The sequence below is a fragment of the Solanum dulcamara genome, chromosome 11 (genome assembly GCF_947179165.1).
Source record: "Solanum dulcamara chromosome 11, daSolDulc1.2, whole genome shotgun sequence".
Classification (NCBI taxonomy): domain Eukaryota; kingdom Viridiplantae; phylum Streptophyta; class Magnoliopsida; order Solanales; family Solanaceae; genus Solanum; species Solanum dulcamara.
In genome coordinates, this window is record NC_077247.1 from 47191174 (window position 1) to 47212644 (window position 21471).

A 21471-nucleotide genomic window follows, 5' to 3' on the forward strand; every position below is an offset into this window, starting at 1 on the left:
TCAGTTCTAAGCAGGCTATGAATTGAAACGAATTTAACCTTCAATCAAAAGATAGACAATATTGGTCTGGTCTCCCGGACCCATTTTTTACAGCTCATGAGAATGTTCTATAGCCTATTTTTTCAAAGCTCTTTCAAGCCAATATTTACACAGCTATACTAGCTGTCTCTCTTTTCCTTTTTTTTTAATCAATCCAATATTTTTACAAGTCTGGAATTTTGGAATGATTGATATTTACATACTTGTATATACATTCAATTCATGATATATAGACAGAGACCAAGTCAATTAGCAGTAGGTTCACTAATAATTTACATGTACCGATTTAAAATCTCAAATCTGCTTGAGCTAATTATTATATATATATATATATGTTATGAAACAAAATTACAGTTGGGGATTAATTTAAGGTAGTTTTATACAAATTCCACTGTGATATTTACTAAAAAAAATAAATGATTATTTAATACCATATTCTATTAAGTCAGTTATAGTAGACTAGGAATCCAGAATTAATAGCTAATTGCATATCATCCTTACTCTTTTTGAAATTACAAAAATTCCTTAAAATTTAAGAATTTCGAACGTGTCTCGATTTCGGATACATCACTTAACTTTTCGATACATCACCTTTGTTGATCCAAGACAAACCTGTCCTCATGCATCGCTCAATGTCCCAATACATTATCTGTCCAAATACATCGCGTTCGCGTAAGAGTGATATCGGAGAATAGGAAAGTAGAATTTTTTGTAATTTTTTCAAACGTTAAAAGATTTTAGAGTAAATAGTAAAATAAATTGTGTATTTAAATAATTTTTTTTTAATTTAATAGGTCGACACCTCTATATTGACTTGTTAATTAATCACTAAAAACATCGTTGGCATGCATTTTATTCCTTTTTATTATAGTTTATTAATACAAGATGCACATCGAACAATGAACATTCTGCGTGGGAAGTTGCTAAATGTTAAAGAAATAATTCAATTCTATTTGCCTCAAAATGAATCACACGATATAATAGTAATAAGTAAGTAGATATTATAACAAAAGTACCTTAAAATCAACAAAAAAAGGCCCAATTTTTTTTTGCTTGTTTTGGTTAAAACCAAAAAAGAAAAGAATAAAATATTATTGTGTCTGGAAATGTAGAGTCAAATTTGAACCAAAAGATTAAATAATGTTAAACGGGACATGGTAGAGATTTGTTGATTATGAAGGGGACACAATAGACATCCCCCGAAAATACAGGGAGTCTTTTATACATTCCCCTTTACCCCCACTCCCTTCGCGTTACCCCCGCCCCGCCTTACACCACTCTGAGTGACCAGTCATTATCTGTATGATTATTATACATACAGTATCTGATGTATACGTACAAATCATACTGTATCTATAGGTTATACATACATCTAATTATAGACAGTGATACTATTCGTCTGTTTCCCCCCCCAACCCACCCCCTCTCCAGCCTATATCCAGCAGTTGCAGCGCTGCTCTAGCAGCTGCTGCAATTTGCAGGTTCATCTATACGTACAACTTTTTCTGTATCTATATCAATTTCTATATATATATATATATATAACTGTGAGCTGTGAAGGACACTCACATAAAGTGTGATTTGATATGTAGAGAAAAAGCAGTTCACTTTTTAGAGAGAGAAAGCAAAGAGAGAGAAAGTGAAAGCGAGTCATCTTCTTTATGCAATGCGGTGAGTGCGCAGTTGAACTACCAAAAGGTACTATCTGTGTTAATTACTCTCTTTATTATGTCTCTGTATTCATACAGACATACATATATTTATGTGTATATATATGTTTAGGAGTTTTGAGAAATTTTGACGAATCTTCTCTGTATTTAGTCTTAGGGTTTAAAGATGATGTCTGGACTTTTTGATCTGAATACTGTGGATAACGATGACGGAGGAGATGAAACGGCGGCGCCGGTGTCATTGGATTCACCGGCAACGTCGTCGGCGGCGTCAGGAAGTTCGGATTTGACGTCGTCAACTCCGCCGGTGGTGGCATCGGTGTGTATGGAGCTCTGGCATGCGTGTGCTGGACCGTTGATTTCGCTGCCGAAGAAAGGAAGTGCGGTTGTGTACCTACCTCAGGGTCACTTGGAACATCTCTCTGAGTACCCGCCCATAGTTTGTAACCTCCCTCACGTTTTTTGTCGCGTTGTAGATGTGAAGCTACGAGTAAGTATACTTTTTCCTCTGCTTAGTCTTTAAATTTGTTGAAAATTCGGGACCGATTGGTTGAAGTATTTGCTTGAGTAATTTTCTCTGCTTAGTGTTGATTGTAGAAATTTTGAATAATTGTTTAATTGCCTGGCATTTGGTTGCCAAATGTCTTGAATTACAGGCGGATGCGGCTACTGATGAGGTCTATGCACAAGTCTCACTAGTTCCTGACAATCAGGTATTATGTGCTTCTATTGTTTTCTGATTTTGATGTGTTTTTCTAGCTTCTTAAATTTAATTCCTGTAGGTAAAATTTGGTAAATACAAGCATTGTGAGGGTGATTTTACTCTGTTTTAACCATTGCTAATAAATAGCCAAAATTGGAGCTTTATTCAAGCAGATTAAAAAGAAGAGAGGGAGGCGAATATGATTTATGTGGTTTGTCTAGGAAGGTGGTATCTTCATTAACTTGGATATGTCACACTTTAAAGTTTAGGCAAGTTCTTGTTAACAAAGTAAGGACGTGTTGAAACGCTTGTATATGATAGTATTAAACATATTCAAAATGTACTGAAACTGTTGTTTTGTTGAATTTTTTTTCATTGAGTTCATTGTAGTATTTTTATCTCATTAGCAGATTGAGCAGAAATGGAGGGATGGAGACATTGATGCAGATAATGAAGAGGAGGAAATTGAAGGTGCCGGAAAATCAATAACACCACACATGTTCTGCAAGACTCTTACTGCATCGGATACCAGCACTCATGGTGGTTTTTCTGTCCCCCGTCGGGCGGCTGAAGATTGCTTTCCTCCCTTGGTAAAGCTTTCTTTAAGCTAACTTCAATTGTAAATAGTAGATGAGTGTGTTTAGATGTAGTTGTGTGAGTTTATAAGAATTTGGATATCTGACTTACAGGAGCACAATGATATTACTGCAGGATTACAGACAACAGAGGCCTTCACAGGAGCTGGTAGCCAAAGATCTGCATGGTATAGAGTGGAAATTTCGGCATATCTATCGGGGTACAGAAAGTTACTATGCTTTGGATATCTATTGATTGAAAAGTGCCAAAGCTGGGTGAATGATGAATGAACTTCTTCACAATGCAGGTCAGCCACGACGACATCTGCTCACTACAGGATGGAGTGCATTTGTAAACAAGAAGAAGCTTGTTTCTGGTGACGCTGTTCTTTTCTTGAGGTGTGAAAAGCTAAATTTTGCAAGAAGTTCTGCATTATGTTATTTTATTTCTCATGTTCCCATTATTTTTGTAGGACTGGTGATGGCGAGCTTAGGTTAGGAGTGAGACGAGCTGCCCAAGGAAAAACATGTTCTAGTTATCTGGCTCCTTATAGCAAACTGTTGAATGTTAATGGCATTGTAGATGCCGTTAATGCCATATCTAGCAGAAATGCCTTCAACATTTGTTATAACCCAAGGTATTCAATCTCTGTAAAAGATTCTAGCTTATGGTATTCCAATGCTATCTTATTTCAGAAGGTCTATTAATTTTGTTATGCATGTGATGTTGTCTTTACTATTATTCCTTTCACCTGCTTGTATATAAGTATTTACTGCAAATTCAAAGCTTGATTTTCAAATGTTGAACAACTGACTGGATGTGAGTTGAAGTGCTGCAATTTTTCTTTCTTCTCAAAGGTTTCCTGATTTTATTATGTTCCCTCTACTTTTCCTTTAGTACCTTGAAAATTTCTTTGTTTAGAAAGCTAGATAGCAGCTTGTGAGCAACACATTTCCAGGTTTTTATCTGGAAACAATTGATTTAAGGGAAATAGTAGAGTGTTCCATACACGGATGTGATATTGTTGTTTGACGAAAGTGGAGGAATGCTGTCAATCAGATGTGGGAGGTTGGGCGCTTATCTACTGCATTCGAGTGCACTGGGTTCTGCCTGTTTCCAACTCTATATTAATTATTGTTTCTCTAAAATTTAAATCAGTGGCTTGGTTGGAGAATGTACAAAAGATTTCTGTCAACACAATATAAAAAATGGAGCTGTTTATACTTTTCATAAAAGATTGAGCTATTTATTGGCTTCGTTTGAAGTCTTATTAAGTCGATGTAGCACTTGGTGTAAATAGTAGATGCTTTTGATTCTGAATTAAGTATATTTACTTTGGTCTATTTTGTAATGGATTATTTTCTATCCTAGAATCTACTTGTCCATCCCAGTCCATTTTCTCTTAGTCCTGTGGATCTTTTTATTTCAGGGGTAGCTCATCGGACTTCATTGTACCTTACCACAAATTCTCTAAGACTCTTGCACATCCCTTTTCAGCTGGAATGAGGTTTAAGATGCGTGTCGAAACAGAAGATGCAGCTGAGCAAAGGTCAGTCTATAGTTTTAATTTTTTTTTGTGCGCTTTAGGCTTGGTTCAACAGGAGGCTGTTTACACTTTTAGTGATTCAAAACATGGTACTTCAATATCTGACGGGTATGTATCAGGTTCACTGGACTTGTTCTAGGAGTCAACGATGTAGATCCCGTTCGATGGCCTGGTTCGAAATGGAGGTGCCTATTGGTATGCTACCTGTCCTGCACTGCTTGTATTCTGATGGCATAAAGCTTAACCTAGATACATCTGGTTAAGTAATTGAAAATAAAGGAGGAAGTTCTTTTCTCAATCAGGTTAAAAGGTCGTAGGTATGGGGGCTGATACTCTGTTTGGCTCACTGTGCCTCAGTTGAGCTAAATAGGCACCCTTGCTTATGTTACTTAGTTTCTGCTTACTCATATATTGATAAAGTTTAAAATGGAACCAAGAATAGTCTGCATATGTAGTTCCTTGAACTGTATCAGGGTAAGGAAGATTTTAGTAATTCTAATTAGGGTTGTTTGCAGCTGGTTTGGGTCGGTTTTTCACTAAAAGGAAACCGAACTAATTAGTAAGTTTGTTTTTCAAATGTTTGAACCATCCAAACCAATTAAGTTGGTTTTTCAGTGCTTTGTATTTTCTTGGATTTCTCATTTTTAAAAAAATATTTTTGTCATTTTTTAATATTAAAATAAACATGTGATAATATACTTCGAAGGACATATTAGGTTGACTATATTCCAATATAGCACTACCAAATTAATTAGATTGCAAGAAAAGAAGGAAATATATATTTAATCCAGTTATGTATGTAGCTTTGCATTGCCAAGAATTTAGGTATTTTCTAAGGAATATAATAAAATTACAATGAATTTATCAAGATTACTTCATTTATAACACAGCATGGCAGTGTCAAAACTATGTGAACAGTATCTGAATGACTCAACCTTAATCATTTATTGTGTTATGAGTTTAGCACAGTAATTTTCTATTTGCAGGTACAGCATAAATGAAACTGTTGACACCATCTTGGTATATGATCAATGAATACTTTCATTTCTCCAAATAATAGTAATAATAAATGAAGAAAAGATCTTTCTATAACTCTAGTGTTTGTTGTCTGTAATTTGTGAATGTTTGGAGACTGGATATGCTAACATTGCTGCAGAAGTTGTGTAATATTTTCACTAGTGTGTTACGACTTTTTTCAACTATTTTTTTTTCTTTCCATATAAAGTGTTTGGTGGAATAATTACGAATAAGTGAGAAACCTTTTTAAAACTGCCAAGTTTATTATATATTGGCAAACAGTAATCCACAAGATTTGTTCTTTGAGTTTTTCTATTCTTTTGGTAATATAATTACAGCTACAGAATTCATGGAGAAGTATCTCAACATTGAAAATTACTTCTGATACTTCTTTAGAACTATGTTTTTGAACACTTCTAGGTAAATTCACTTAAATTTATGGAGGTCCCTCGCATGTGTATATTTCTCCCCTTGGAATGTAATGTAACAGTTCTAGCTATCTTCGTCCTTTTCTAGTTAACTACTGAAACCTCCATCTGCTTTTTGACCAAACAAAGTGTTGAAATAGTTATACATCTTAAATAATGGTTCCAATGTGCACAGTTGTTTTTCTCATGTCTCTAGAAACTACTTTTTTTTTTGGGCTCACTAAATATGTTGCTGAATGGATATTTCAGGTCAGGTGGGATGATCTTGATGTTTCTCGACATAATAGAGTTTCACCATGGGAGATTGAGCCATCTGGTTCAGCTCCTGTACCCAGCAGTTTGGTGATGCCTTCTGCAAAGAGGACCAGGGTTGGCTTTCCAATTTCAAAGGCAGATTTTCCAATTCCTAGAGGTTTCCCTCTCTTTCTCTCTCTTGTGCACACACCCAACACAACACATGCATATACATACACACACACACATTTCATTCCTGCTTGAATTCAATTGTATAATGCTTCTGCAATGGTAGTAAGTAGTCTTTGCCTTTACTCTTTCAGATGGAATTGCAGTATCAGACTTTGGGGAATCTTCTAGGTTCCAGAAGGTCTTGCAAGGTCAAGAAATTTTGGGGATGCATGCTCCTTATGGTGGACTTGATGCACGGAGTCCTCGTCCAGCGGGCATAAGATGCTTTCCTACTTTTCCTAGTTCTGGGATATCTAGAATGGGAAACAGCATCAGACCCCTGCTTGGTGACAATGACAAGTCCCATGAAAGCATTGGCTTTAGTGAATCTCTTCGATTCAATAAGGTCTTGCAAGGTCAAGAAATTTTTACAAGCCCTCTTTATGGGAGAGCTCAAGCTGGTATCCAAATCGAGGAGAAAAGTAGGACCGGTATTTTTGCCGGTATTCGGGTTCCAAACCATGGAAACAGGTGGCCTGCTCCAAACCTAGATAATCGCACTCAATGCAAGCCAAGCAATCCTGTCCCAGCATCATCACCACCTTCTGCACTCACTTTTCAGCATCCAAGCCCTCCAGCTTCACAGTTCCAGGCTATGTTCAATCAGAAACATGGGAAACTTGAGCCTGGCAACCAGGCTTCTTTAGATATGTCTGAGAACTGTTGTAGGTATCTCGCATCTGGCTCACATACTGTGGACATCAGTAGGAAGGAAGGTACTCAAGGAGTCAGTTCTTTTGGTTTCTTAAAGGAGCAAAAGCAAACAGGAATTTCATATCTTTCTCTTGGAACACAGTCGTCATTCAAAGGCAATCAAAACTTAGTTTCCACGTGTAAAACCAGTTGCAGGATCTTTGGATTCCCCTTGACCGAGAGTAAAATAAGTGCAACTAGAGCAGAGACTCCCTCCGAAGCTGTATATTCACATGGTCTAGAAACAACATTTCTCCCTTCTGGTGATGGAAAATTGCAGCCAGGGCCACCATTGATGACTAATGTTGTGGGAACAAATTTTACTAAAGTAAATGACCTCTATGCAGCAAGAGATGTGCTTCTTGATATTGCTCTGTAGCAGGTGTTTGTTGTGAGGTCATGCTAGCATATGTAGACTGAAGGATGTGTGTCCAGCATTATTGATTCTTAGATTTTAGTTGCCATGTAATCTTCTGGCTGTTTGAGTGCGCAAGCATATAGTTGCCAGTAGAATGCTTATCCAGAGATGAGAATTGAGAGTTTTTAATGAAGATTGATACCGTTGAGGAACGTATGTGCTTGTAAGTACACCTGCACTACAAATTTCACTCATCTGCTTTCATTGACTATCATGCATAATTTCATGAAAGTTTCAATAAAGAATAAACCTTTTGTCCAATGGGGGAGCATAGCGGTAGATGGTCTGAAGTTTAATTTTTGATTGAATAATAAAAGTTCACTCTATGGGAAGTAATTCTAATTGCGTTCTCAATGAGATTCTGTTTGGATATTTTCTCAGTCACCGGTGCAATGTACCAAGATCTAGTTTGGTTTGGTTTTCCAGGGGCTGTGGCCTTGATATTTTCCAGTACACTTTTTGCAATCATTTGGCTTCTGTCCCTTAAATTTGCTTTTAGTAACATGTGTATAAGCATGACTTTTAGGGTTGTTTCACATTGCAGGAAAATTTGGCGTGTATGTTCCTGTGATGCTGATGTACTATGATGTAACAATTGGAGGTTGTGTTGCTGCATCAAGATGTCTGTATGATAAATGTGTTCTGCTTGAAATACCTAGTGGTCTTTCTTTTAGGTTTGAGAAACTTGTATATGTATATTTATCTTCTCTCTTTGCTGTGAACTAACTCAAGCTCCTATAAAAGGCGGTAAGTTTGTTGTAGGAGCTCACGTCTCAGGAACGCCGTTGTAATTGTTATGGAATTGTCATGTATAGACCTGTAATTAAGCAGGCTGAATATGGTTTCCTGTTTGTTATTTGACAATCCTGCATTCCTTAATTTTCGTTACATGGATTTATTCTCTTTGGATGACCTGCCGTACCGTCGCCTAATCTTGGAAATTACAAATTATTATGTTATGCTGAAGAATTGTTTTTTGTTAGAGTAAATGCTCTCCTCTCGATCAGTTTCAGTTTCTGGAATTCCTCTTATCGTTCAACTCATGGTAGTTTGTGCAGTGCCTTTCTTGCTTATTAGTCTTATTAATGTTCTCACTGTTTTTTCCAGACCTTGTAGACTTTGTAGCTTGATGGTTACATAGAGAGCTGGGAGATTCGTACATTCATCATTTTAGCTTTATTACGTAAAATTTGTGTGGCACAAGAAAATTGACCCAAGACAACCTTATTTCAGCGAGCTCTTCCTTCATCACTGATCATAAATTTAGATATATGATATTATGGTAACAGCTAAATTATCAGCTTGTTCTTTTATGATTTGGGTTCCCATTTTTGTTTTTGATGAAATGGTGCTCCTTTAATAATGTTGTTTTTGTGTAAGAATTCCCTTCATACGGTACTTTTATTGGATCAGTTATCACAATTCGCAAGAGGATTAATTCTTTAAGAACTTGTTGGAAATTTTAAGATCTGCTTGATCGCCCTATTTAAGCTCAAATTCTGAAGACAATTATAGGTGAAGAACTTACTCCCTCCACCCAAAAAAAAAATAAGTGTCACTTAAACAAAAATTATGTTTATTAAAAAATCGATATCTAATTTACTAATCTATTCTTATTTAATAAATGTCTCCTGAAATTGCATATTATCAAGAAGATATGAGTATAGAAGTTTAGTAGGAATTTGGAAACAACATACTACATAATTTTTGTTTGAATATAAAGCGAGGTTTCCTCTTACGATCCCAAAATTAAAAGCCCCCAAAAGTTGACGAGTTTGGTACCTGATATTCTTTAATATTATTTCTTACTCAAAGTGAATTTGGCCTTTGTGATGTCCATGTCCATGACACAGATAACGAGACCAAGATTTAACATTTTGGAACTTCTCGACCACGTCATGGCCTTCGTGTATTATTTGGCTAACATCTTTTGACCAAAACCTAAGCTTTTTACCAACTCAATGGCTATAATACTTACACCTTCTCTCTTTCATTAATTCCTAAACAAAGAGATTTTCACCCTGAGAAAATCAGAGAGAGAGATATATATGGCAGGTTCAAACAACAGTAGTTCCATAATAACTTTGGAGACAACACCAACATGGGCTGTTGCTGTTGTATGTTTCATTTTGATTACTATTTCCATTCTTATCGAACATGCCCTTCATCTCTTAGCTAAGGTACGTCTTACTCTCTCTCTCTCTATCAAATAGTAATAATTAAGTTTGGCTTTCTCTTTAGGAAGCAATAAATAGGACAACTCAATTCATTAAGCTTCAATTAATATATATATATGGAGTCGAGAAATTTAAAAATCAAAGTACATTGGTCTATATATTATACACTGTCTTACCTTATATTTCAATCTGCATGAGACTTTGAATTATTAACCTCCTAATCACACACGACAACAACACTTGCTATTTATGTTTAGGAAGCAAGATCATATAAATTGTAATTGCTTCCTATGTTTGATTATTCATTAATCTTGTAGTACTTCAACAAGAAGAGGAGGAAGTCTTTGATTCAAGCTCTAGACAATATCAAATCAGGTACTCTACTAATTATTAAAATGAATATATTATTTGTATTAGCTAGCCATAATGGTTGCTTGACTTCTTTTTTTTAATATGAAATTGTTGTTTAATTTGAAGAGTTGATGCTTTTGGGATTTATCTCCTTATTGCTGACTGTTCTCCAAAAGCCTATTGCCAAAATTTGTATCCCAAAATATGCTGCTCAGACTTTTCTTCCTTGCCAAAGCTTGACAAGTGATGATGATGAGGAGGAACCAAAATGTGAACACCAGGTTTTTTTTTATTTTTTCAAATTGTAATTTTCTCTTAAATTAGAGTTGGCACAAGATGTTTTGTTCCTAAAATGAATTTTATATGATAATAATTTTATTTTCAGGGAAAGAAATCTTTGATGTCTAGAACAGGTGTCCAGGAGCTCCAGCTTTTAACATTTGCTCTTGCTTCCTTTCATATTCTTTCTTGCTTCCTCACTTTCAGTCTTGGAACACTTAAGGTAATTAATTAAAGCTGTTCAATCTTTACAACTTTTTTTTTCTTCTTATTCTTCTTAATTAAAATAGTAGAGTACTATTAATCTTAATGATCAGTGTTTCATTATGATCACAATTATTTGAGTCAACATCATAAATATTAACTAGTGTTTCATTATATCACAGTTATATTTGATTGCATGATTGGTCTTTTCATCTATTGGTACGAGGAAATATAGAGATTTATAACAGAAATATCATTAATCATGTAATTTTTAGCGACTTTGTGTGAAATATCAATATATAATAAAGTGATTTTTTATTACCAAAAAAAGAAAACTTTACTACACAATTATCACTATGCACCGAGCAATCAACTCCAAATATCATCAAAACCAAGAAAACAAAGAAGTAGGGAAACTGAAATAGAAGTCTTATTTGAACATTATTTGTGCAACTTTTTACAATGATTGTCAGTCTTCTATATACAATTCATAGCTTGAGTTGGACATTTCTATGAGCCCGTTTGGATTGGCTTTAAGTTGGTCAAAACCAACTTAAAGTCCATTTTCAGCTTTTGGACGTGTTTGCCTAATGCTAACTTTAAGCCAGAAAGTTTTTAAAGTCAGTCAAAAATGAAAAGTTAGGATTCCTAACTTTTTTTTTGTTAAGTGCTTAAAGTCATTTTCTTTGACCATGGAAATTACTTTTATATCCCTTATATTTTAACTAAATTCCCAAACTACCCTTTTTATTCTTTTAACCCTAAAATTCACATAATTTTCCCCATTTAAGCACTTTTATCCAAACACTCAACTGCTTATTTATAAAAATAACTTTCAGTACTTTAAACTTCTAAAAGCACTTCATACATAAAAGTTATTTTTTTTAAGCCCATCCAAACGGGTTCTATATATGCTTGATAATATATATGAATTGTATTCTTACTACTGTTTTGGTAAATGGTCAGATGAGAAGATGGAAATTTTGGGAGGCAGAAACAAGAACCTTAGATTATCAATTTTCACATGGTAAGCTGTCACATCCTCCCGTCCAAAATAATTAATATTCTAGCATTACAACAAAAAAAGATATTTAATGAACTGAACTTAAATACAATTTTGATCTGTCACATAATATAGCAAGTGCTCTCAAATATCTGTAGGAGCACAGAGATCTTAATAAAAAGTCGAGAGAAGTGTTGAAAACACCATTAAACTTGATGAGAATTTAGGAGTGTATTTCAATCATGTTGCAAGATTGAGGTATATTTAAGTTCAGTTAGTCAAGTAAATGGGTGTTTTTAAGACTTTCAATAGTTAGAGGATGAAACTAATAATTCACGCCAAATTTAGGGGTGTTTTCAATACTTTTCTCTTTAATATAATGACAATTATATTATTGTTGCTAAATACCGCAAAATCTTTTATTTGTTATAGTATAGGTTTGGGCACATATATTAATTAATTAAAAAATTCACATATTACTAAAATTTAAAAGAGGTTTTGAGTAAAATACTCTTAATTATGATTTCTTTTCATTTAAGAATTGACATAATTATTATGGGATTTGGAATGTGGCAACGGCACTTTAAAAAAACAATTAAATATCTTTTTGATTTTTTGAAAATGTTAGGCTTATTTTATAAAGTAATTTGTAATTGTATTAATAACATCATTATCTAAATATGGACATAGAAATTTAAAACTCCGAACTTTCAACTTATAAATAGTGACATAAGCAGACATATCTCAAACTTAGACTGTCGGTTCAACTCAATGCTCTTTCCCCGAAAGAAAAAAAAACATGCATGCTTTGTTGTTTTGTCATGTTTGGTTGATCTTTCGGAAGATATTTTGTTTAAAAGTAATAAATTTCCAAAAATTTAAGAAAATAATTTCGTTGAAATAATAATAAAAACATACTAATATGGATTGTGGTAAAGTGGTGTGATGAATGGATCCTGTAATACGCAATTCAAATTTAGTCGGACTCCATTGACTCCGAATATCGGGTGAAAAAAAAAACATGATGGTGTGTCTAATTAATTAGTGTTTTATAGATCCAAGGAGGTTTCAACTAATTCATCAAACATCCTTTGGAAAGAGGCATCTCAATTTTTGGAGTGAATACCCCTTTCTGCGTTTCCCAGTAAGTAACCTAATATCTTTTCATTATTTAATTAAGCTTTTCAATTACTACTACTATACTTATTTAGACAAAAAATATATTTTAATTATCGAACCAATAAGTAGAAATTAATTCTGTTGTTTATTATGTCACTTTTTGTGCTAGCTAGGTATGTTTGTTGAGGCAATTTTATGGATCAGTATATAAAGTAGACTATTTTACTCTCCGGCATGGATTCATAATGGTATTTACAAAACTCATTTTTCTTTTTCTTTTTCTTTTATTAATGTATTATTGAATTAATTAATACTATTTGATATCCGGGCATGTACTTACTACTCTTTAATTTATTAATTAGGCACATTTTGCAGAAGGAACAGAGTTTGATTTCCACAATTATATAAGAAGAGCTTTAGATAAAGATTTTAAAGTTGTGGTGGGAATTAGGTATCTCTATTATATATAGTATAATATATAAGGAAAAAAAATGCATTTTTCATAATTTAATTAAGTAGTTACATTTTTGGTATTCTTTGTTGATGCAGCCCATGGATTTGGACGTTCTCTATGCTCTTCATATTTTTCAATGCATATGGTAAATATTGTACTATATATTAATTATGACAAAATTTTACTGTATAATTAATATTCTTTTCTTTATTTTTGCAGTGTTCCGTAGCACCTACTGGCTTCCTTTCATTCCTCTAGCGGTAAGCAAATTCCCTTTTTTAATTTTAAAAAAACTGCCTATATTAGAAAATGATTAGTGACTAGACATGTGTGAAGCTCATCAACATGCATTGTCTTTTTTCTATATATGAAACAAACACAGATGTTAGTGGTGGTTGGAACAAAGCTAGAGGGGATTATAACAAAAATGTGTTTGGACAGCAATTATGAGTCAAGTGTTGTTAGAGGAAACTTAGTGGTTAGACCTGACGATCAATTTTTCTGGTTTGGCAAACCTAAACTTCTTCTCCATCTCATGCATTTCATCCTCTTTCAGGTATATATATACTATTTTATCATTAATCTTTTCAATAAGAATCTTATATTTTAATTTATTCATTCTCAATTTGTTGTTTTTGGAAAAAAAATCTGCAGAACTCGTTTCAGTTGGCATTCTTTACATGGACCTCGGTAAGCATTTTGAACATGCTTTTAATTTACGTTATATATAAATTATTCGAATCCCTTAGATATATAAATTCTAGTGTAGTGACAAATTTACCAAGCAGGATAAATTTACCAAGTTTCAGGATTTCTTTTACCAAATACACTATTATTACTTTCAACACATATATTCAAAGACGTAATTGCTTATTTATAAAATCGAACTTACATTTGATTTTCATTGTTATTTGAGCAGTACAAATTTGGGTTAAATTCTTGCTTCCACCGGAAAACAGTAGACATTGTTACAAGGCTTGTTATGGGAGTTGTGGTTCATTTCCTCTGTGGATATGTCACTTTGCCTTTATATGCTCTCGTCACTCAGGTTCATACATATATCAATATAAACAAATCCCTACTTATATTTTTTCGAACTAAAATTCAATTAAGTATATATACTATTTTTTCTTTTTGTGTAACAGATGGGAACCAAAATTAAAAATAGTGTTTTCACTGATGGAATGATCAATGGGCTAAGAAGATGGCAAGCAAAAGCAAAGAGGAAATTGGCTAAAAGAAACAATTACTTATTGGCACAAAATTCATTGGATATTTCACCATCCTTTATTAGAACTTCATTAGATGGTACATCATCGACCGATACTGAAAACGATGAAGAAATTGTAGTAGCTGATCAGAGACAACTTCAGCAGCACACAGAACATGGATCTTTTGATGGCTTTCACTCCACTACATTTACACTAGTACAACCCTAGAATATTAATGTTGTAAATATTTTTAGCGGCGAATTCAAGATTTAAAGTATGTGCGTTTTAGAATAAACGCGAGATATTATTATTTGTAGACACTTTAGCCTCGTTATATGCATTGGTTGATAGTTTCTGAAAGAAATTAATCCCTTGCTTTATTTCATTAACATAATAAGTATATATACACCTAATACAAGCGTCTAATATAAGGAAACTAACTATCTATATATGGAAACTAAATATATACAATTTGTTACAAATCTGTCAGAATATATTACCATATATTCTAACACAACCCCGCAGTCGAAGCGGGAGGTCACTAAGACTGTCCCGAAAGTCTTCAAATAACACCAACGAAAGGCCTTTGGTGAAGATATCTGCAATCTGATAACGAGAGGGGACATGTACCCTAACCTGGCCACGAGCCACCTTCTCCCGGACAAAATGTATATCCATATCAATGTGCTTAGTGCGTTGATGCTGAACAGGATTACCAACCAGATATAAGGCACTAACATTATCACAATAAACCAAAGTAGCCCATGGAATATGACAATGAAGTTCCAAAAGTAAATTTCGTAACCAACAGGACTCAAAAACCACATTGGCAACCCCTCGATATTCTGCCTCGGCACTCGAACGGGACAAAGTAGCCTGACGTTTGGCAGACCATGAGATCAAGTTATCACCCATAAAGACACAATAATCCGACGTTGAACATCGTGTGTCGGGGCACCCACCCCAATCAACATCAGTATACGAGACAAGGTTGGTTGTGGAAGAAGGATACAGGTGAAGACCATACTCCAACGTACCTTGTAGGTAGCGCACAATGAGCTTGAGAGCGTGCATGTGCTTATCCCGTGGATCATACATAAACAAGCACACCTATTGCACATCATAGGTAATACCGAGTCTTGTGAAAATTAGGTATTGTAGTGCCCCAGCAATACTCCGATAAAGTGAAGGGTTCGCAAATGGCGTGCTGGTAGTAGCCCCAAGCTTCGGCTTTATATCAACTGGAGTAGGAGATGGATTACACGAGGACATGCCAGCACGGTCAATAATCTCAGCTGCATACTTCTTTTGAGATAAAAATAAACCGGTTGTATGACGAGTGATAGCAATGCCCAAGAAATAGCTCAACAGGCCCAAATCCTTCATAGCAAATTCGTAGCTAAGAAGTGATATGATAGACTGGCGAAGCTCATCAGAGGAAACAGTTAAAATAATATTGTCGACATATAATAAAAGATACGCCATAGAAGAACCTCGATGATAAACAAACAAGGAATGATCGGTTTTACTGTGAGAAAACCCAAGAGTATGGACATAGTCAGCAAACCGTTTATACCAAGCCCGTGGAGCCTGTTTCAGTCCATATAGAGATTTCTGCAGCAAACAGACATGATTAGGCCGATCAGGATTCCGATAACCCAAAGGTTGATACATGTACACAGTCTCCTTGAGCTTTCCGTGTAAGAAAATATTTTTGACATCAAGCTGGTGAATCGGCCATGCCTTGGAGAGAGCCAGACTAAGAATAGTATGAATAGTCGTCGGTTTGACAATCGGACTAAATGTCTCACCACAATCCATGCCAACCTGTTGGGTTTTACCATCACCTACAAGACAAGCTTTATGTCGCTCAAATGAACCATCAGAGTTTTCTTTATGAGCAAAAATTCACATACACCGAATAATATTAACATTAGGAGGACGGGGCACTAACACCCACGTCTTATATTTAATAAGAGCATTATATTCATCATCCATAGCCAATTTCCAATTTGGGTCACGAAGAGCAGACACAGGGTTACGGGGTAAAGGGGACTTCGAGACGAATGTAAGAAGGTTAAAAGACCTCTTAGGCTTGTAGATTCCATGCTTACTCCTAGTAACAGGATCGATAGGTAGACTAGAGGGAGAGATGGGAGTGGGTCGAGGAGAAGAGAGAGGAGGAAGAGTGAAAGACGGGGTGGACTGCCTAGGCAGCGAGGAAGGAAGTTGCCCAGGCAAGGGGCAGACTAGCCCGCTGGACACGGCGAGGCTGGCAGTAGTGCGGTAGAAAGGGGTGGAGCCAGTAGGTTCGTAGGGTTAGCGAGATGATGAGCCATATATGGAGAGGGTCCATCGTCTAGAAATTGGTTTGTGTGATTTTGATGGGTATGTAACTTGGCAAAAGGAAATTGCGTCTCATCAAAGAGTACGTGACGGCTAAGGATAATTTTTCGAGAGGATAAATCATAGCATTTATACCCACGATGATGTGACGGATATCCTAAAAAAATATACAGGGTTGACCGAGGTTGAAGTTTATTTATTAGTGTTGAGGGAAAGAGAGGATAACATAAACACTCAAAGACACGAAGATGGGAATAAAAAGGATCCTTCCGATAAAGAATGCTAAGAGGAGAGTGATAGTTTAACAGTTTATGAGGAAGAATGTTGAGAAGGTAAGTTGTCATTTGTAAAGCATGATGCCAAAAGGAAGGAGGAAGGGAAACATGAGCTAATAAGGTACAAACAATGTTATTAATCGTATGGATTTGTCTTTCGGCTTTTCCATTTTGAGGGGACGTGTGAGGACAAGACAAACGAAATGATAGACCATTGATTTTACAGAAGTCCCAAAAAGGGCCATTATCAAATTCCTTGCCATTATCACATTGTATATTCTTAATATCCCGTTCAAAGTGAGTTCGAATAAATGTCTTGAAATTTAAGAATGTGGAAAAGGTTTGTGATTTATGTGATAAAGGAAATGTCCACAAGAATTTAGAATAATCATCCATAAACAAGACATAATATCGATGACCGGAGGAACTCAAAACGGGTGACGTCCAAAGATCACTATGTATAATATCAAACGGCAAAAGAGTGCAAAAAGTTGACGCATAAAAGGGCAACTTAACATGTTTTCCAAGAGGACACGAATGACAAATACGAACATCGCTACTTTGAGTACAATCAATTAATTTATTCCTTCTAAGGGAATTCAACAAAGGTGCGCCCGGGTGACCCAAACGATCATGCCAAAGAGAAGGTGCCAAAGCCGCAAAAGTAGATGGTAAAGTGACTGGATTGGTGATTGGATAAAGCTCTCCCCGACTGTTACACCTCATTACCAGCCTTTCCGTCTGAAAATCCTTCATAGAAAACCCAAAGGGATTAAAATTCACAGAAACAGAGTTATCAGTGGTAAATTTGCAGACGGACACCAAATTTTTAACTAGATGAGATGCATAGAGGACATTTTTTAAGTGCAAGAGAGGACTCGGGGAAGACAAAGTTGTGTGACCATAGCCGTGATTGGAATAGAGTGACCATTACCAACCATAATACCACGATTAATGCTCTTATTAAAATAGGACGTAAGGTTACCTTGATTGGATGTCATGTGAGAAGTGGCACCGGTGTCCATGTACTAATTTGTATCCGAAAGAGTGATTCTAAGAGTATGCATTGCGGCCTCAATGTCCGTAGGCGTAGGGGCTGCGGTGTATGCCTGCTGGGGTCGGGGGCCAAGAACACCCGCTCTTGGTGGCTGCTACTGTCCATAAGTGGGTTGGGACTAAGTGGTTGACGGATATGGACATAGTGGGACAACCCAAGGACCCTAAGAGGCTAGCCATGGCCACTGTTGTCCGCCAGACCAAGGAGAAAATTGTGGAGAGTGTTGCGCCGTTGAATGTTGCCCAGTGCTGCCGCGACTGCTGCTGCCACCCAACTGACCACCACGGCCAGCAGGACTGCCGATGCTGCCAGCTCCTCTACCGCCGCCATGATTGCCATGACTGCCGCGAGATTTGCCTCCATTATTGTTGTGGTTGTGGTGCCTCTTTCCACCACTATTATGGCGGTGGGAAGAGGAATTATCAGGAACATCAGTGGGACCTTCGGACGAGCGAGCAACTAATGCAGCGGAGGAACTTTGGGTTGCTTTCTTAGCACGACCAGCTTTTTCAAGAGTGAGCATCGAACGGGCTTCATAAAATTGTGGAAAAGGGTCGCGTTGGCGAATGAGAGTCGCCACACCTTGGTAGGGCTTGATAAGGCCCGAGACCAATTGAAGAACTAGACGATTGTTTGCTATTGGAGAGCCAACATTCTTGAGTTGATCCGCCAAAGATTTGAGATGTTGACAATAGGCAAAAACATTGGGAAAATCGGCCATGTCGATATGAGTGAAGTCGTACTCAAGGGTGACAGCACGAGAGTATTTGTTATCCTGAAACATATCACGCAAGCGATTTCAAGCCTCCATCGCCGTGGTGTCAGGTTCCAGAATTGTATGCAACAGATCATGAGAGATAGTAGCGTAGAGCCATTGGAGAACGGTGGCGTCAAGGGTGAACCACAGTTCTTTGTCCTCCTTCTGTTGAGGCCGTTTCTCCGTTCCTGCCGCCGGAGGAATAATATGATCAATTACCCGATGGGATCGTGCATGAATCTTAAATAGTTTCGCCCAAGTGAAATATTGGACATTCTCCATCTCAAGAGTGATGGAAACATGGTTCTTGATATTGGAGACAGCAAGAGCAGAATGAAAGAAAGATTTGGAGGTAGACATGGTGAAAAAGCGAGGACGAGGAAGGCGAAGGGGCTGTGGCGGCGGGAGACCTAGGAGAAGAAGGAGAGAATTTGCCCTAGACAGTTGATACCATGAAAGAAATTAAACTCTTGTTTTATTTCATTAACGTAATAAGTATATATACACCTAATACAAGCATCTAATACAAGGAAACTAACTATCTATATATGGAAACTAAATATATACAATTTTTTACAAATCTGTCAGAATATATTACCATATATTCTAAAATTTTCATCGTTGAGTGATACGTAAGCAAGAAAATATTATCCTAAAAATATTTATATATAATCTAGACAAATACTATGAGTGGTGGGGATGGGGCTTAAGGGGTGGAATGAAGATGAGGCATGTTGATGGGTGGAGAGGATTGTCACTTGTGTAACTTTTTTTTTCTATTTCCTCATTTTCTAAAAAATCTTATTTTTTTTAGAAGAATATTTTTTAAACTTTTTGACCAACCGAATATTAAAAAATTGGAGTACCGAACACACCCTTACAATTCCAGCTTTTTTTTTTATATTTTTTATTTTTTATATTTTTTACTTTCTTTGTTTAAAAAACAATGGCCTACTTTCCTTTTTAATATATTTTAAAAAAATGATTTCGTTCCTTTTTTTGACATATCAAAGTCTATAATTGTATACCGCTCGAACTATTATCTCTGTGCTGAAATTTAAAGTTGACAAGACATATATATAATTTCGAATCTAATCATGTAAGGACATTGGTGCTAAGATCACTCAACAACAAATGTTATCGAAATCAACTTTTCGATATGGTCATCTAGAATGTTTTAAAGAAGATATTTCTTCCTTGTTTTAATTTATTTGTGTCTATTTTTTTTTAGTCAGTTTCAAAAAAAATAACTATTTTTTTTTAGCAATTTTCTAATTTTAATTTTTCATATAATATGTTTAATATCAAAAGACTAAAAAATATTTTGATATATTTGACGTATCTTCTATTTAAGATTACAAGATTCAAAAGCCTTCTTTATTTTCTTAAATTTTATATCAAGTTAAAATAGGACAAACAAATTAAAACAAAGAAAGTACATAACAAAATTCCGACACCTATTTTTATTGGCGACCAGTTACATTACGGTCACTCTATATATTAATTATGTTAGAAGAAAATCGAACACAACTACAGAGATACAGAAATTTGTTGCTAAATTTATTTTTTTGCTGAACAAGGAAATATATTACTTAGCAAAATGTATCTACAGAGACTTGTTGCTAAATTTTTGGTTATGAAGAAATGAGGATATGTTGGATGGTTAAAATAGGTATATACCCATTTATGTCTGTAACTTATTATAGTTAGGTGATTAATAAAATAAAATATACGTCATTTTGTACCTTTTGTCATTAAATACGTCGCAAGTAATGTGAATGCTCCTGCTTTTTACCACCAAGTGCCAATCAAGAAAATTGATTCTTTACTTGGGGTGTTTCAACCGTGGCTTATATATGCGCAACTAAAATGCCCTAGATTTAAGGTTATGACACTTAGAATATTAAAAAATTACTCCAAAAAAATTTAGTACTTAATAAGTATATATTTTATTTTTATTATGATTATATCTGACATATCATATAACTAAAAAAAAAAAATTTAAAAAATATTTTGAGAAAATTTCTCATAAGTCAATTTGTGCTACATATCAAATGATTTTCAATGGACTGAAATGAGTTGAGCTAGTAATAGACAAATCAATAATCCATCCAAACTTGAATGAGTTGGGTTTGATTTTGCCACCCAAGTCTCAGTTTTTGTGAGTATTTTGTCTAAAAAAATGTCATATTTCTATAATTAAGAACAATTAACTTTAAAATTTCTCTTTTACCATTAATGAAATAATTTATACATAAATGACTAAGGTTTATTTAGATCATAACACAAATATTATTTAGAAGTCTTTTTCTTAAAACTTTATGTTTAATCAAGTGATGACACACAAATTGGAATGGAAGAAGCACTCTCTCCGTTCCTTTTAAGTCGCCATGTTGGGATTTTTGAAAGTTAATTTGACTAATTTTTAAAAATAAATTTAATTTTATTAATTTTATATTTTAAAATAAAAATTTAGATATTCAAAAAATACACAAAAAATACTATAAATTGTTAATTTTTTCATATCAATATAATGAAATAATATATTTTAAAATGTAAGTCAAAATTCATATTATTTGACTCTAAAAAAAATCTAATTACAATTAAAAAGAAATGGAGGGAGTATTTAATAAAATTAACTTCTTATAAATTGTATGCACTCATTGTTGAAAGATTTATTTTT

At 35.0% G+C, this 21471-nt stretch overlaps 2 protein-coding genes and 1 pseudogene across 5 annotated transcripts; 2 read left to right on the plus strand and 1 right to left on the minus strand.

The window, feature by feature from the left end:
- The first annotated feature begins 1501 nt into the window (after positions 1-1501).
- On the plus strand, positions 1502-8419 carry LOC129872403 (auxin response factor 3-like). 4 transcript variants are annotated; one of them, XM_055947393.1, is made up of 12 exons: positions 1502-1737; positions 1861-2199; positions 2366-2422; positions 2820-3002; positions 3124-3208; positions 3296-3386; positions 3461-3625; positions 4418-4537; positions 4654-4729; positions 6229-6391; positions 6537-7718; positions 8100-8419. In XM_055947393.1, exons 2-11 carry the CDS (start codon positions 1876-1878, stop codon positions 7514-7516), a joined length of 2244 nt encoding a protein of 747 aa, XP_055803368.1. In that variant the 5' UTR covers positions 1502-1737; positions 1861-1875; the 3' UTR covers positions 7517-7718; positions 8100-8419. The 4 variants fall into 4 exon arrangements, with proteins under 4 accessions (XP_055803368.1, XP_055803370.1, XP_055803369.1 ...); XM_055947395.1 differs by having other exon boundaries at positions 1502-1710; XM_055947396.1 differs by having other exon boundaries at positions 1503-1737; positions 2823-3002.
- Positions 8420-9593: 1174 nt separating this feature from the next.
- LOC129873932 (MLO-like protein 2) lies at positions 9594-14716 on the plus strand. Its single transcript, XM_055949126.1, has 14 exons — positions 9594-9735; positions 10050-10107; positions 10210-10364; positions 10469-10585; positions 11533-11593; positions 12625-12713; positions 12862-12936; positions 13051-13139; positions 13238-13287; positions 13362-13402; positions 13525-13698; positions 13797-13832; positions 14062-14190; positions 14288-14716. Exons 1-14 carry the CDS (start codon positions 9604-9606, stop codon positions 14579-14581), a joined length of 1500 nt encoding a protein of 499 aa, XP_055805101.1. The 5' UTR covers positions 9594-9603; the 3' UTR covers positions 14582-14716.
- A 3478-nt stretch (positions 14717-18194) lies between these two features.
- On the minus strand, positions 18195-19148 carry LOC129872654 (uncharacterized; annotated as a pseudogene).
- Between the last annotated feature and the right edge of the window lie 2323 nt (positions 19149-21471).